At 32.8% G+C, this 16267-nt stretch overlaps 3 protein-coding genes across 15 annotated transcripts in view; 1 reads left to right on the top strand and 2 right to left on the bottom strand.

Annotated features, from left to right (window-relative positions):
- PMCA (plasma membrane calcium-transporting ATPase 3) overlaps window positions 1-5914 on the bottom strand; it is a 60553-nt gene extending 54639 nt beyond the window's left edge. For 3 of the 9 annotated variants that reach the window (XR_004690308.1, XM_035083485.1, XM_035083489.1), the window contains exons 1-2: window positions 5374-5912; window positions 5103-5287 (exon numbers count right to left, since the gene is read on the bottom strand). The gene's annotated coding sequence lies outside the window, so the exon portion shown is untranslated. Of the gene's footprint in view, window positions 1-5102; window positions 5288-5373 lie in introns of all 9 variants that reach the window. The other 6 variants (XM_035083480.1, XM_035083479.1, XM_035083484.1 and 3 more) reach the window with 4 other exon arrangements.
- Window positions 5915-6611: 697 nt separating this feature from the next.
- On the bottom strand, window positions 6612-15741 carry Crag (DENN domain-containing protein Crag). Of its 4 annotated transcripts, none has more exons than XM_035083379.1 (15): window positions 14759-15741; window positions 14150-14648; window positions 12037-14066; window positions 11796-11966; window positions 11602-11730; window positions 10613-10868; window positions 10376-10535; window positions 9906-10109; window positions 9576-9812; window positions 9285-9380; window positions 8911-9158; window positions 8559-8820; window positions 7989-8393; window positions 7737-7909; window positions 6612-7657 (listed from the first exon to the last, which is right to left on the bottom strand). In XM_035083379.1, exons 2-15 carry the CDS (start codon window positions 14475-14477, stop codon window positions 7521-7523), a joined length of 4836 nt encoding a protein of 1611 aa, XP_034939270.1. In that variant the 5' UTR covers window positions 14478-14648; window positions 14759-15741; the 3' UTR covers window positions 6612-7520. The 4 variants fall into 4 exon arrangements, with proteins under 4 accessions (XP_034939270.1, XP_034939269.1, XP_034939271.1 ...); XM_035083378.1 differs by having other exon boundaries at window positions 14953-15741; XM_035083380.1 differs by having other exon boundaries at window positions 15323-15741.
- Window positions 15404-16267, top strand: part of LOC118066939 (E3 ubiquitin-protein ligase MARCHF3-like) — a 107642-nt gene continuing 106778 nt past the window's right edge. For both annotated transcript variants that reach the window (XM_035083386.1, XM_035083387.1), the window contains exon 1: window positions 15404-15544. In XM_035083386.1, coding sequence (XP_034939277.1) covers window positions 15505-15544 — 40 coding nt within the window. In that variant the 5' untranslated portion in view covers window positions 15404-15504. The remainder of the gene's footprint in view (window positions 15545-16267) is intronic.

Raw genomic sequence — 16267 nt, 5'->3', positions numbered from 1 at the left:
CTATATTAAAGTAAAGGAAAATGACGAAAGAATGTATATACTATGGGATATTTTTTGTGGATCATGAGAGAAGAGATGAAATATTTTAGCATAAAAATATTCCAGTTGACATTTGCAAAACTTTTATTACCAACATAACATTGTAAATATGTTGGTGAATAGAAAAAAAATTTCAAGTAATTTTCAGTTGGTTGTTTGCATCAACTGTTCATTCGCGAGAGTCGCGATGTTGATATTTCCATAATTAGCTCTCGCTCGATAGCCGGCATACGGTTGCGCGCATGTACGGTCCTGAAGGCGCGCACGTGGCAGCGTTCTACCAAGCAACGTCCATGTAACTCTTAAATCACGCTCATCGATCGCGTCGCCGCACCGATCGTGTTGCGAGGGATGCTTGGGGGTTAGAAAGGGAGAGAGACAAGTTTGAGAACGCGCCTCGCCCATGTGACCTGGCTCCCCTTGGTCTCTTTCTCATTCCCACTCAACACACTCTCTTCTCCATACTCATCCATCTATCCATCCGTCATTTAAGCGTATATAACAGGTCAGGGGCGCGGTTTTACTCACTCTCTTCATTTCTATTTTGTAAAGCTCTTTCTTTGAAAAAGACCACCTCTCGGAATTTAACCTTTCTATTCATCCCCATACCCGATCGCTATCATCAACAGATTATTCATAATTTTTCAAAGTTTATCGATTTGTATGATGTTACACTTTTGGGGCGTCTGACCAATTGGTACCATTACTACTGCTTAGATTGGTTATACTATAAATGAGGTCCCATTTTTATTTTAAATGGATTTTTTTTATATTCTAAATATTTTTATTATGACGTCAATTAGGGGTAAGAAAATAATACTTTCTATTGAATTTTATGATGAATAGTAATTTGAGTTGAAAAGATTTTAAATTAATGTAACTAAAAATACATCTAGTTATTATTTAAAAAACATTCAATGTCAATTAGTTGTTATTTTCATGAATAGTTTTTTATTTTTCTTTAGAAAAAATATTCTATATAATTCTTGTTAGTATCTATCCTGTAAGTTATAGAAACTAGGCCATTTACTGTAGTATCGAAAAAAAAAAGATAAAAAAAAAAATAGTAATAAAATTTATCAGAAATTTCTCTTCATGTACTGCTACTACTACTACAACTAGTTTTGCAGCAACTGGTACTCCAACTACTAAGTCTAACCAAGTAGGTACACATATGTGTAATTTAATTAGCCGAGAAAACGTAAAGAAAAAAAAATGAAAAGAATTACCATCATTATGAAGCAAGGATTTAGCGGTTTATAACCTTTTTCTTGATACCCCGAGTGTCCTTACAAACCTCTGACCTACATCCATTTTAATTTGACTGAAAGAGTACATCGATCCTGACTTTTTGTGTCTAGAAATGTTTCTTGTTCAACCCGAGGGACGGGTGTGATCAAAAACGCATATTTTTTGTCCTTGGATCGTTATTTCACCTTGTGATAAATAGCGAGGTTTACTACATACGATTTTTGTCCACTTGACCGGCCAACTCAAGAATGAAAAAATTAACACGAGACGGTCGAAGGACAGCCAGAAGTCAAACATTGGCCTTCGAGGGTGACTGAGCGGACAAAACTTTCAGATTTAGTCAGTTAAAAAGACTGCACAGAGTTAGTTGACTTTATCACACTTTTATACAAGTACTTGAGACTCTTGTAAGGAAACTTTTTCATTACTTAAGAATCAATTACATTTACTTCCTTTCAACTGAATTTTAAAAGCGAATAAAAGACGAATAAGATTTATGAAACTGTTTTAATGTTGATGATGAAGATATCTAATATCTTGAATATTACAGATATGAAAATTTCTAAGCACTAATTACAGCAGAAAAGGCTTCATAAAAATGAACAAAAAAATAAGAAGAGACGTAAAAAATGTATTATGAAAATTTCTTGTCCTTCATTAATGTCGACCGTGAGAAAATTTTTATTCTATTTTCAAGCTGGCTGACCTCGGAAATGGGGCGCAAAGGGGCAACAGCTAATTAGAACAACACGATAGAAATCCAATATTCCGAAGAGGAGAATACCCACCTTCTCTTTTTCTATACGCGTAACTTTTATTTAATCCAATATTTGTAAATGACACTCGAGCCTCATACGTTGCTTTATCTACACAACTGCTGTTCTCATTCACTCGTTCAGATTATTTTTTTTTTTTCTAAATTTCAAGCAATATTATTATCAAAATCCTAACCTAATTAGATAAAAATCTATTAAGAAAATTTATAAGTCAAGAAGTTTAAACGACCATCAGATTATTTTTAGGAGCATATTATCTTAAATTTTGTAATAATTTTTTTTTATCTTTGAAAAATCAAATAAAAAAACTCCCATTTATACTTTTTAATTTTTTTCTTTGTTATAAATATTAATTGTCATGAATTTAAAAGTATTAATAAAAAATTGATGTAAAAAATGTTTTTAAAATTTAAAGAATAATTAATAGAAAGAAAAAATTTACTTAGATAAATTTTTCGCGCTATTAAACACCTTTAAAATTCTCGGACTACCTTTTAAAATTAATTAATCTCTTTAGAAACTTGAGAAACTTATCTCATCATTAATTAAAATCAAATTTCGAGGTAAATTTAAGAATAAAAAAATTTTTTTTTTTTTATAAAATATTATCATCCTTATATATAAAAATGTAGGCTAATTTGTATTTCATTACTTTCTAAAACTCATTTCGATTCAATAATAGTAATGAATACCATAGAAAGTAGGAATAATTTTGCAATAAATTCCAAACGAATTATTATTATATTTAAGTATACTAACATCTGAAAAAATGAATGTAACAAATTGACTATTGATTATTTAAATGGAAAGAAAGATAATAAATACAATCAATCATTATCTCATTTTATTTGCAAAATAAAATGCTTCAAGTAGCATTTTAATGTCAGTAGAGTTTTTTACACGTCTAAAAATCTATACAGTAGCCTTTGAATTTCACTTTCCGCACATTTCCATTCACAAAGCTAACCTGCAGACCCTCAATTGAGAGTCAAGAGAGTAGCAAGAATCTCGATTGACAAGCATTACGCGACCTTGATGAATTTTAACGATGAAAAAATGAAACTTAATTACCCACAGCTGACATGAAATATACAACTTTCACAACAATTGTTGACCTATTCAATATAAAACAATTCACATACCCATTAGGTAGGTATGAAAAAAGAGTAGTAATTTATCACGTGTTTACATGAGTAAGAAAAGGAAGAAAAAAAATAGAGATGGAAAAGCGGATAATGAAGAGAATAGTTTCGCTCATATTGGGAATTTAATGGCCGAAGGGGAAGTGACTTCGACCTTGCCGTGTATACCAGCGGGTGGCATAGGCGCGCATCACCAACTCGATCGTTTTCAAGATATATACAGTATGATCGTTGTTTAATAATTTGTCAGTAAATCGATCGATTTAACGGTCACGGCAAACCTATTCCCGTAACGAAGGTATTTCTGACCCTGTTGTCTTTTTTCTTCGTTTTTATCTTACACAAACCAACTCACGCAATCGATATCAAGTGACAGATTGAAATAAAAAAAAAAATAAATAAATAAACAAGTAGAGTAATAACAATTTCTAAGTACTGATGTACTTGTAAAGTACATACAAGTGAGAAGTAAGTTATTCATATAACTAGACACACGAGTATATTTTCAAGTTGCAATTACATAACCAAAGAGTAGCTGACAAGATTTTTCCACCTGCCATCTTCATTCCCCGACGACAGCTAAGTCCTAGTCACATGAGAGTATTTTTTCTCAACGGTCTCTTACTCGCATGCATGCATGATATGCAGATCCTAAAGTCTAGCGAGCGGCTGATGACGGAAGAAGGCCAAAAATAGAGAGGCATACAACGAGTAGAGCACCCGTGCATCAACGTTTATCTCGCGAACTGCTCATGCTCGACGGATTTTCGAAAGAAATTGATTTCACCAGACACGCCCACTGTTTGTGAGTATGTATTGTGTCATTTTTACTTTGATATGTGGACACAGAGAGTAAAGAAACGATAGTAAATGAACAACCGATTGATCTTCACTCTATGTGTGTATGTGTGTGTGAGAGAATGCACGACACGCGGTCCACCTATATCATCATCAATACACGTGTCTTTCCTCTTCATCCCGACCCTATTTTCTCATGCTGCATCAAAAGCCATTTAAACCTGATGCTACTCAGTTATTATAACCAACTAAATTTCTATAATACAATAAACGGTTATTGTTAAAAACAAACATGTCAATTAAAGTCTGTATAAATAGTCAGTGAAAGTAAATACACCTAAAAGAACGAGACTAAAAAAGAAATAACAATTGGCGAATGTAAGTTCGTAAAATAAAAGTTTCTTGGAATGAATATATGTGGCGTGTTCGTTATCATTCATCCAACTATCAGGCAATTTTTTCCCGGAGGTAAAACTCAAATGTAAAGCCCCATTCTACAAAGTATGCTGTTTTATTGATAAGATTGTTGGGGTGTTGGAAAATATAAGAAAAAAGAATGTAGTTTAATAAAATCGATGATTATTGTTGGTATCACGTGAGATTTGATTAGATCTAAAGAATAGTGTAGATATGATATTGAAATAACGTAAGCAAATGGTTGGTTATTTGATTGTAAAAGCAAAGGACATGCACATCACTTAACGTGGTGGTCGTGGGTATTGATCGGGATAAGCACGGAGCAAAACGGGAACTAGCTACTAGCCGGGTTGCTGCTATAGCCTGGCAAGCTAGGGTACTCGGGGTAAGGCAGGCAGAGAGCAGGCATGCCACGGCTGCCAGCAGAGGAAGGAAAGACGGGTGGGTCGACGGAATAGGTGGAGTCAGTGGGGATTCCCGCGCATGCGAAAATGCCAAGTGTAGAGCGATGTTTTAACGTGCGCGAAGCACAAATTCCACTTTACCAAACCAACGACGGTCTTGGCCGTATGTCCGTCAAGAAGATTATCGGGTTAGATTAACAACTACTAGGAAACGTCATGATTTTATGATCCCGTAGATTCGTGGAAGTAAATGGCGATAAATAGCTTGGACTTACTTCAAGATGTCTAGACGTTGTCACTGATGGCCACGCCGATGATGTTAAATCGGTCACACTTTCGTTGACTGCCGTCGTCGTCGCCGTCGGCGTTACTTTCTTGTCGTGGCGCCGATGCGCTGATCCAGGCGTGTCTGGTAAAAAAATACGAGCTACACACGCTCGACCTGGTATCACGCACAATTCTAATAATATTCAACAAAAATAACTTGAATTAATGACAGTTTCTTTTCTTCCAATGGTTTATCAGTTAATTTACTCGAGTTCTCACCCTTTGATAAACTAACCCGGTCACGCAAGCCCGCTCCTACTCCCTCAAGATATTTCCACCAAGACAATATTACTTGGCACTTTCGAGAAACACGCCAGAGTTTGCAATAACTAATGACGTGTTTAGTAATATAACCGTGATGGCGACAAACAATATTTCACAGTAATGCTATCGCTGTTTATATTTATATGTACTCCAATATTATTGTTGTCTTTCCGTTTCGTTTAACCACAATATACTCGCTATTACACACTACCAAAATCACCGGTAGTCATGAATTCATTAATAACACACACACCCCGTAACCGTCATGAGTCTCGTTGAAGCCGTTTTTATTCTCTCAAACCTGCAACCGTCGTCGTCGTCTTCGTCGGCGCGCGATAAACCACGCGCAGTATACTATGCGCGAACACGCGGGACGACGGTTTAGCCAGCCCTAAGTGTTAATACAATCACCGCCACGAACCCGGTCCGCACTCACCCTCTTGCCTCATGCGCACTCTCCTCATTGAGAATAGATACTGACGACCAACTGGACGTCACTGAGCCAGAGCAAGACAAAAGTGGGGGAGCTGAGAGTCATATCAAAAGCTCAGCTTTCAAACATACTCACAGATGGCGATGTTCTCGCTTCAACGATCGTATACTGCATTTATTGACCCTGATGACAATATTACATTTTCCATTTCTACAAGCTAGTCTGATCCTCATCACACTTTACCTACTGTCTCTCCTATTTTATTATTCCCTCTTTTTTAATGACTCTTGGCTATCGACGAATTTCTATTTCTATTCCTTACGCTTACAGATTTTCATATCGACGAAATCCCACCTCGACCTCGATTTCACGCACGACAGCCTGAGCTAATCCACGCTAGCATTCATATACTTGTACGTGAATTCAGCATACCCACTGTTCGTTATGTAATTGTAGAACTGAGAAAGCAAACTTTTCATTTGTTTTGTCTAATAAATTTTTACGATTAAAACAAATATATCTGTCAATTCATTATTCACATCACTTCATTAAATATCTTCAATCTTATTCTCTACTATATTTAATGTACTTTTATCTTTAATAGCAATATTTATTAATGACTAATTCATATCAAACTACTTCAACTTCATGACTAAATTATTATCCTAGTAAAAGGGATTCATGGAAGGAATTATTTAGAATTGGAGACATAAGTAAATGAAAGAAATAAAAAGGTATATAACAATAGACAAATATACAATTTTTATATAAAATATACCGCAACTGTCTTTTATTATCCCATACTCTTTAGCCTTGACATAATAATGAATGCATGTACATTTATAATACTCTCCAAGACCATGTAGCAATTAAAGTGTCGAATGTGATCATTCATAATTTCATCTTGTACATGGTAGTCATTTTAATTGTAAAATTTCCAAAGGATTGTATGAAGAATTTTCAGCACGTAAGAAAAAAATGACCAGCCATTCATTTTTAATCATTCAACTATGGTAGAATGGATACTACAAGAACGGATATTTACACGTCGATCACGTCTTTGATGCATCCCGCAGATATATTTCTACGAATCGACTGAAATAATGCTTTGTGACATTAACATTGTTTGAAATATTGAATCACCATAAAGCGTGCGGAAACGAGTTATTATTGCTGTGGGTTCGAGTAAAGAAAATTCGATGCTTTGTGTTTAATATTGATGATTACCCTGTTCCCACATTTAAATGACACAATTGATAGTGTATCATTACTAAAAATTCGGACGGTGATTTCAGATGAACTTTTAAACATATGTGTCTATCTATTTATATAGAGAAGGGAAAAACAAGCTTAAAACTGACAATGGTTATTAATTCATTGTCAAATATTCACATAGTCGAAAATATATCGTACAATTTGTTAATTGATTTTTTTCACCCTATTGCACATTAACTAATACTTAAAACAATGTATTTAACATATTTACGAACGTTCCTCTGTCACAATATCAGAAAGAAAGTTCTGTAACATTGGTGTTCAATCATTTATGCCATGAATATAATAAAATTTGTTATTTTTATCGCCACTTACGTTTCATCTTCACGTCTAGAAAAAAACACTCTTCACTTTGTGCTCGTTCTCTCTTTCTCTCGCTCTTTTCTTCAAATTATTATACACTTAACTGCTTAAAATAATGTCTACAATATAATGTCATATAGGAGGGAGCTGCATCTGTTCTTTGTAACAATGTTGCTTCACTATCTGTTAAGCTTTCCAACGCCGCTGAATATTGCCGGTCAAATACCCCTATGTATGATAAATAAATGAAAAAATTTTAAATTGAGAAAACATAAAGTAATTTATGAAATAATTTACAACAATTTACCTTGATCGATATTCGTCCTTCCCAATGCAGTAAAAGCTAAAAACAAAATATCCCTATAGATAGAAAATGGCGGATTTTCTTTCCCTTCAGCTTTACTTCTCTCTAAGGCCACTCTTTTTATTGGTTCTGTCAATTTATTATGACGGACGTTTGTTATAACACTTTGCATCAATCTATTAAATGAAGTATTCTCGTTAGTATGCATTAACTTGAAGTGAACATTGGAGGAAATTGTTCAACTCAATCACTTACGATCGTTCTTCCGGACAATTCTGTTTCCATTGAAGATACATTGGCAAACGGTTCATATGAAGTTTTTCGTTGTCCCACATTGTTCTTACACCCACTAAATTTGAAACGTTCGGTAAATCCTTCATATCATCATTGTGAAGCCAAAGTTCTGGAAGATGACTATTCAAATTTATTCTTTCAAAATACCAGATTAAATTCCAATAAACACTAGGATGCTCTTGAATAAATCGGTGCTTCGTAAGACAAGTGTCACCTTCTTGACTTAATACATTTTCTAACTCTTTTCTCAGTACTAATGGATTCAAATACGGTACTGTAATTGGTTCGGGTAATTCTCTCGGTTGATCCATTAATTCAATTAATGCACCTGTCAATGGATCATCTATCTTTTCACCTTCGTTACATCTGTAAAATAAAATTTGTATTGACATTGAGTGGTATAACTATACAATTTTTTAAACGAATTATTGCTAGCCAATGTCATATATTCAAATAGAATATATATTCGAATTTTTGTTATTTTTATAATTGAACTTAGTGTGCATGTGTGCATTCTTTAAAAATACCTACCGATAATCAAGAATGGTAACTGTTAGAAGAGGAACGGTAGCCTTGTCACAGAATTGACAAACGGTATTTAAATTCGAGTCTTCCGGTTGCCAACCGGCCATTATTTCTTCGTCATAAAGTATTGCTAAACAGTGATGACACCGACTGGCACTAGAGATCACAATTTCCACTGCTAAACGTTCTTCAAATTCTCGGGAGCCTTTTGGATACATGCAGTCTGCAAGTTCACATAACGACCCCAACACATCCATTCCCGAATCACCTGAGGTCAAGTTAAATGTCGAAAAGTCATTTAATTAAAATCTACAGTTTTGTAAGAGATAGATAAATTGATATAACAAGGGCTACTAACCAGACATTCTTGCAGAAATTTCATTACGATCTTGTTGAGAGCCGTCTGTCAAAGAATCTAGTGATTCATGAGAAAGCCCATATCCTAATCGTTGTTCACGCTCCTTAAGCTTTACAGGTGTACTGGTAGCCGATATAGCCTCTTTTATCTCATCAAATTTCTTTGCAACCGATGTAGCAGCTGATTTAAGGCTGTTTAATCCTCCAAGAATTATCTCATTAGATTTTTTCCCTGTCAAACTTGCTGGACTGAAAACAAATATAATACTCAATATTAAAAAATTCAATCAACAATAATTCGAACGAATAAACAGTAAATTAATGTGATTAGAAAGCAAGCAAAAAATGAAGCTTTAGTCTACAATACATACACACCTGATATAATTGGAGAGACTTAGTGATTCAATAAATACATTTGGTGTAATTAAATCTTTATTTTTAACAAATGTCAGACCTCCAGTTGAGTATCGTCTATATAAACACCGTGCAAACAAATAAAACTCAAATATAAATGCCAAATACTAATTACAAAAAAAAATAAAAATAAAAATAAGTAGCTAAAAAGCAAACTTTTACAAAAATTATTAAAAACTACAATAAATTGTAATTTTATGCAAATTAATAAAAAGACTATTTATTTTGTTAGGATTAAGATAATACGCTTACCCGAAGCTGAGCTTAAGGCTAGAGCCTAAACTAGACAGGCTAGATGTAACGCTATCTTTATTGGACCAGAGGCCACCACCAATTTCCAGTCTCTCACGTTCTCTCTCCTGTTCACCCTGTTGGGCAACTGAATGTGGCATCGTTTCACTTCTTTGCAACTGACCGCTAACTGTCGCACCAGTTTCATCAACAGCTTGGTGAAACGTAGCGCTACGGGGTATGGTATTTACATTGTTGCTGTGTAAACATAATTTTCTCATTACTCATATAATTTATCTTTAAATAAATAAACCCATGTAAATTTTTATTATTATATCATATTATGGATACCTGCGAAATAGAACAGGTCCACCAGGTCGGTCGCCCAATGTATTATTAACAACAGTTAAAGTACTCGTTGAACAATTTGAATCATTCTCTTCTGATGGTGATACTATGGGAGTTTCATCATTCACCAAAGCTCCCAACGGATCATTCTCGGTAACTGGAGTTCTAATGGGACTTTTGAGTGGAGATTCTGGACTATGTATTGACCTATATAAGTAAAGCAAGATCATCATTAATTCGTTAGATTTATACAATTTTAATTCAGTCAATTTAAATAATACGTAGTACTTTTATGGTAATTACAGGTTTTTATGTTTTTTTTTTTAATTATTTTTCTACGTAGATAATAAAGAATGTAATTAACATAAACGATAGTCATTATGAAGTTGCTACAGAATCATTTAAGTTAATATATTAGAATTGATTAATTTGAAATATTAAAAATTAATATTCAACATTGAGAATTTAATTACCTACTGTCCGTAGGTGAATCATCCAGTACTTCTGGCTGTGATGCACATAAAATTCCTCCATCTTTGACAATACTGTCCTGTCGAAGAAACATCGACTTAACTTTCATATCAATGAAGCCAAAACCTGGTAAATCAGGAACTGAACTGCCTTTCAATGCCACTAAAAAATCGATAATGTAGAATGAAGTACGATTTTATAGGGCTATTGAATAAAATAAACATTAAACCAATACTAACTGTCATTATTTACGTTTTCAGTATCATGAGAATGTGTGCTATCGAGACTAGATCTGGATGTAGCCAAGTGGTCCATTCCCTGAATTTTTAATCCCTCCATACCAAGAACTTCTGGATTGGAACTTAATCTTCGTCTTGCACTTTTCTTTCCAGCTTTTTTAAATAGAGCAGCGCCAACGATGACATTTCGTAATTTATTCCACATCAACTGACTTGAATTTGTCATATCAGAAGGCCATGTGGCTTCGAGGACGGCCTATATTTAAAAAACAAGCCTTAACTATTATTTGATCTAATCAATCAAGTTTCAGCTATAAATATTATTTTACATTCTCTTAGAAAAGATCATCATTAATTTAATTTAAGTTAAAAATTCATCTTAAAGACTACAAGAGTGTGAGAATATTTTTAAAAATAGAGATTTAATGATGATTTAAATTTATGAGTGAAAAATAAGATCATTAATTTGATGAAAACAGATAATATTTGAGTAATTGAGGTATTGATATTTCAAAATTTAGTGTTTTCAACAGAATGATTTATATGAAAAATGAATAAGACTTTTATGTTTTATTTATGTTTTTTCTACTGAATGAAATATTTTTTCAATAAAATATATCCTATTCAGATCATTTAACTTTTCATGAATGAAATTATAAACTTCAATATTGCATTATTTAATTTATTTGAAAAAAGCAAGTAGTATTTATAGAGAAATATATGTAACTATATAAAAAAAGATTTTTAAAATTGTCGAAAATTTTTTAATTAGGTCTCTTATTTATGTAATAAAATATTTATGTTTGTATAGGGAATAATCCATGTAGAGTATTTGATTTGAATGAGTACAGATTGTAATGGTTATTGGTCTTTAATATAAAAGAACAATTCAAAAACTATCAAAAAAATGAATACTAAACGTTTTTAAAGGTTCATAAATTAAATAAAACACAAAATAAATATAAAAGATATATTTCGAGCTTTACTACCTTGTTATAGAATCCATAAGTGAGTGCATTGGGTTGTACTCCACTACGTTTCATGTGAAATAACAGCTTTACTGCTAAAACAGGCTGACCATAAACACCACAAAGTTGCATCATAGCTCTATAACATACCTAAGAAATGTATGCAATTAAAGAGCAGTGTAAATTTTAATCAACGTAATAAATTAAATACTTACCTCCTCCATAGGATCTAAACGTAATTTCTGCATTTTTACTAGTAGTTCATAGGCTTGATGAAGAATGGCAGCTGGTTGGCTTGATACTTGGAGCATTGCAGGTAAATGAAGAAACCATAAACTATTACATGTTCCTAACAAACATCTGCCCCATCGTTCTGGGAGTGCAGCCTACAATAAACGTCAATTTATCATTAAAATAATTTATATGCTTTAACCATTGCTATTCGCTGATGTTTACCTGTTTTCTCGCCATTCTCTGTGCAACTTTAATTTCCTGCTTCGTCCTTCGGGCCATTGGACTCCCCGGAGTAATACCAAAAGCACTGAGAGCTGGATTTTTAAAACCAAAATTTTTTTGGGGTCGCATTAAATCAGGATTCAATTTGAAAGTTTTGTACACGACCGGAGGTTGATTAGGCCCTGGATCAGGTGGTGGGATAAAAACAGTACGTTCACTATGTTGAGATTCATCTAGCTCCAAAAAAGTAACATTTTCTTCCTCAACACGTTCTGTACATTCATCAAAAAATGCTAAGCCAGCCATATCCATATCGGACACAAAGCTTCTCTCTTCAATAAAACGAATAAACATCTGTGTTCTGACAAGCATGTTATAAAACTTGGCATGTGCTTTATCTCGGCTTCGCAAGAAGGCTTGGATGTTAAACAGACTAGTAGGATCCGTCGAACCAACAGTTGGAGCTTTTGTAATAGGCAAAAGATAGCCACGATATCCTTTTAAAATCATCGCCATGAACTTTAAAAAACTATCTTGTATTTCGAGATCTAATGCTTGCTCTTTGCGTTTTTGTTGAAACTCTTTATCAACACTGAAGTCTTCATCATTTTTTTCTCTTTGTGGATAAATTTTTCCTTGATTGCTAAGTTTCATATATATATGTTCTAAATCACTCTTTAACAATCTCGCTGGTTTTTTAGGTAGCAATTTAATATTTAAATATTTTTTATCTTCACATAAAATGATGTTATTGGTATCCAAATTGACACAATTAACATCGGACGGTGGGTCATAAAGATCAAAAAAACGTGAATCTACTCCAATAAGAAAAGGTAATGGTGCGTGTAAAACTTCTGCTAATCCAAGAGGACACAGTGGTATATAAGGACATTGCCATTTAAAAGGAAATAATATCATGGCAATAGCTTCACTTACTGACGTTAATACATCAGGCCTCAGTGAATGAACAAGTATTTTTTGCTCTGTTAATATCAACAATAAAATTAACATACAATTTTCTGGTCCAAGGTTAACAAGTAATTGTCGAAAACTGGCTCCAGACCGAGGTAATGCTAAATCTTCCGGTTGTGTGAGTATTAACCTGTCTGTGCTGCTCAGTTGCACAAGAATCCTTGGCCTTTGTGGACTTGGAAAAGGTATGTCACAGAGAAAGTAAGATATATATTTTTCAATAGGTATGCTCTGTGGCTGTCCATTTACCATACTATGTAAAAAACCGAGAAACTTATCAAATGTATCAAAAAATGGCCAATGTGATAAAATACAAATTGATTTGCTAATGTTCAATGATTGAGTTTCCGGATCTATATATTGTAGTTTTTCTAACTGAGCTAAATTAAGTCTTTTTAGTACTCCAAATTTTTTAAATACTTTCATCTTAACTTGCGGTTTATTCTCAGAAATATTTTCTCCTACTTCTATGCTATTATTAGCTTTCTCCAATTCAATATGTTCGTTGTTTTTCATGGTACTAAATTCCGGTATAACTTCTTCATAAAAAGTTATGGCCGAGCCATAAATTTTTTGAGCAGCATCAGCTACTGTAAGAACAAATGTTGAAAACACTGGCTTGGGTTTACAAGCAACCTTTGGCCAACACTCAATTGATGCACCCATTGGTAAACAAAACATGGCAACTGAATTAGGAAATCCAAAACTATTATAGTCTGTCATAGGATATTTATAAAGAATCGCAGGCTTGAATGAAATTAAATTAGCTCGATTCATGGATTTTTTGTAGCATAAATAAACGTCACTTCCAAGCATTCCTTTGTTCAAGTTTTTGTGAATTGTACAAAATGCTTGAGGTGCTGTTTCACCTTTATTTGTTAAAATAACACAGATATCAGTTACTACCAAAGAATTGCAAGGCATTTTACGACTTGCTCGTCTATATGTTACAAATATTTTTGATGTAGAGTTATTTACATTTGCAACATAACCAGTCGGTGTTTCTGTAATCATTTTAGCATCCTCCATTATTCGTTCTTTGCCATCATAAATAATACCTAAAACCATAAACATAAATAAGTCAATATATAAATTAAATAAATATTGATAACTCCGAAAATAGAATAAAAAAGATTTTTACCAATATCAACAAGTGGTGGTTTATCTCTACCTCTTCGGTAACATAAATAACATTCATTGGTTCTCAAACTTCCATGATTAAGATCAGCTGGAAACCCAGACACTGTATATTCTAAAAGCGTATAACCTTCAGGACATGTTTCACCTAGAGCAGGAAAAATAACAGCCAAATCCGTGATAGGTGCTTGCATATTCATATCCTTAAGATGAGTTCCTTCTTGACACCAATCTTCCAGCTTTTCTGACTCATTTTCTTTATCTGAGTCTTCATTTTGGCCTGGCAAACCAGCCACCACAAAATAATCAGCAACTCGTCTGTCATCCATCATTTTTAATGATTTTTTGTGTTTTTCAATAAACTATTACTCTCTGAGTATATAATATGGATACATTAAGTATTGTCAACATAATTTAAAGTATCTTTAATTAATCCAAAGTTTTAAAAAATCTTTTTAAACTTATCCTCCAGTATTTGAAGTTGTTTTTAGTTATCCAACATCCTATATACGTGACATAAGTCTTTTTATAATATTTACAAAATTCAATAATTAATAATTCTTAAATAATTTGAGATTAATCTTTTCATGCTATGAGCAGTGAATGAAAATACCTGGAGACAATGTCACTAGGATAAAAAGCCAATTTTATCTACATGCACCCATTAAAAAATGTGTAAACTGCAGCATTTCGTCCAGTTTTATTTTTATGATTATTAAAAGTATGCATCTGATGTCGTAAGGAAGATAATGATGCACATGCAAATGCATGGTTGAAATACGACATATTAAATATTAATATTCTTACTTGATATTGTTAAATAATGGCTATTATATCCTTTAATACCACTAGCAATTGATCATACTTCGGCGAGATACAATAGTAAATAGAACGTTGAAAAGATATTATGTGAATGAAATACTGATACGTAAGTCATAACAAAAATAAGATTCACAATGATTTATTCATTAAATTAAATTAGCGTAGGTTACTTTTCTTGTTTTAAAGTTCATTCAAAATTATGCAGCGAAAAAACAATTAATGAGCACAACTTTGAAATAAATTGAAGGTTAGATGTCACACGCGAGATAGTTTTGTAAGGATATTTAAGAAAAAAATGTTTCAATAATAATATTTATAAATTATATGATTTACAAGTTTTCTTTATTACACTTACACAAAATAATCACTTGACTCACAATGTTGAAACCTAATTGGGTAAATTATGTTAAAAATAATAGAAATACCCGTGTGTCTTGGACGGCCATCTTTACTGAATGGCAAAATCAAAATGGCTGTTGGAGTTGGCTCAGAGTTTTTTTTGTCTAATCATTGACACTATATCGTCATTATATTGGAATGCAGCATTTCCTTTTGATAATTATGATACTCAAAAAAGGTATTTTTAATGTTTTATTTCCTTATTTCCTTATCTTATATTCATTTATTTCCGTTTTTATCTCATTAAGTTGATTTTAATGTGCGTCGCGCAGTACATGTATAACCCCACTTACTCCAATACCATCATTCCCATATATTGCAATCATTAAGTGACATAAAAAGTGATAGTGATTAATTACTTTTGGTAATTTAAAGTTATCAATATCAATATAGTAAAAAACATTAAATCTACAATATGTCCTCAATAAATTTTAATAAAAAAAAAAACAATATTTAAATGCGTAGTAATACTTGCGCACTAAACCACTGCCTGCATTAAGTGGTTGCTCCAACTTTAAACGTTTGCAATTGTTGACCATAAAGAATTTTTTATAACATAAATAAAAACATTTCGTGATATTTCTCTGGAAAACATGTAATTTAGTTATTCCAAAGTTTGCTGTAGCAAGGAAAGTTTGCAATAATAGTTCAATTTTCCATTTTTTATTGTTAACAATTTCATAAGTTATAGAAAAAGAAATACTGGTACTGTAGTTAAGCATAAAATATATTTATCTAATAATCAAGGCAATAAATCATTTTATTAGGATTCTATGGGTCAATATAATTTATGAAGACTATTATTAAGGAGATATTGTGTTCCAATTTATAGTATTGATATATTAGTCATTAAATATCTCCAGGATCACTGGAACATCAATCAGGAGTTTATTGAACGTTG

The sequence above is a fragment of the Chelonus insularis genome, unplaced genomic scaffold (assembly GCF_013357705.1).
Source record: "Chelonus insularis isolate UGA/USDA-ARS -01 unplaced genomic scaffold, ASM1335770v1 contig_358_pilon, whole genome shotgun sequence".
Lineage (NCBI taxonomy): Eukaryota > Metazoa > Arthropoda > Insecta > Hymenoptera > Braconidae > Chelonus > Chelonus insularis.
This window is presented reverse-complemented; position numbering and strand designations above follow the sequence as displayed.

Coding starts and splice junctions, on each gene's coding strand:
- Crag (XM_035083379.1), bottom strand. CDS start 14,477: ATGATGGATGACAGACGAGTTGCTGATTATTTTGTGGTGGCTGGTTTG. Junction 14,067..14,149: donor ACCACCACTTGTTGATATTG/GTAAAAATCTTT, acceptor TTATGGTTTTAG/GTATTATTTATGATGGCAAA. Junction 8,821..8,910: donor AATTTCTGCAAGAATGTCTG/GTTAGTAGCCCT, acceptor ACTTGACCTCAG/GTGATTCGGGAATGGATGTG.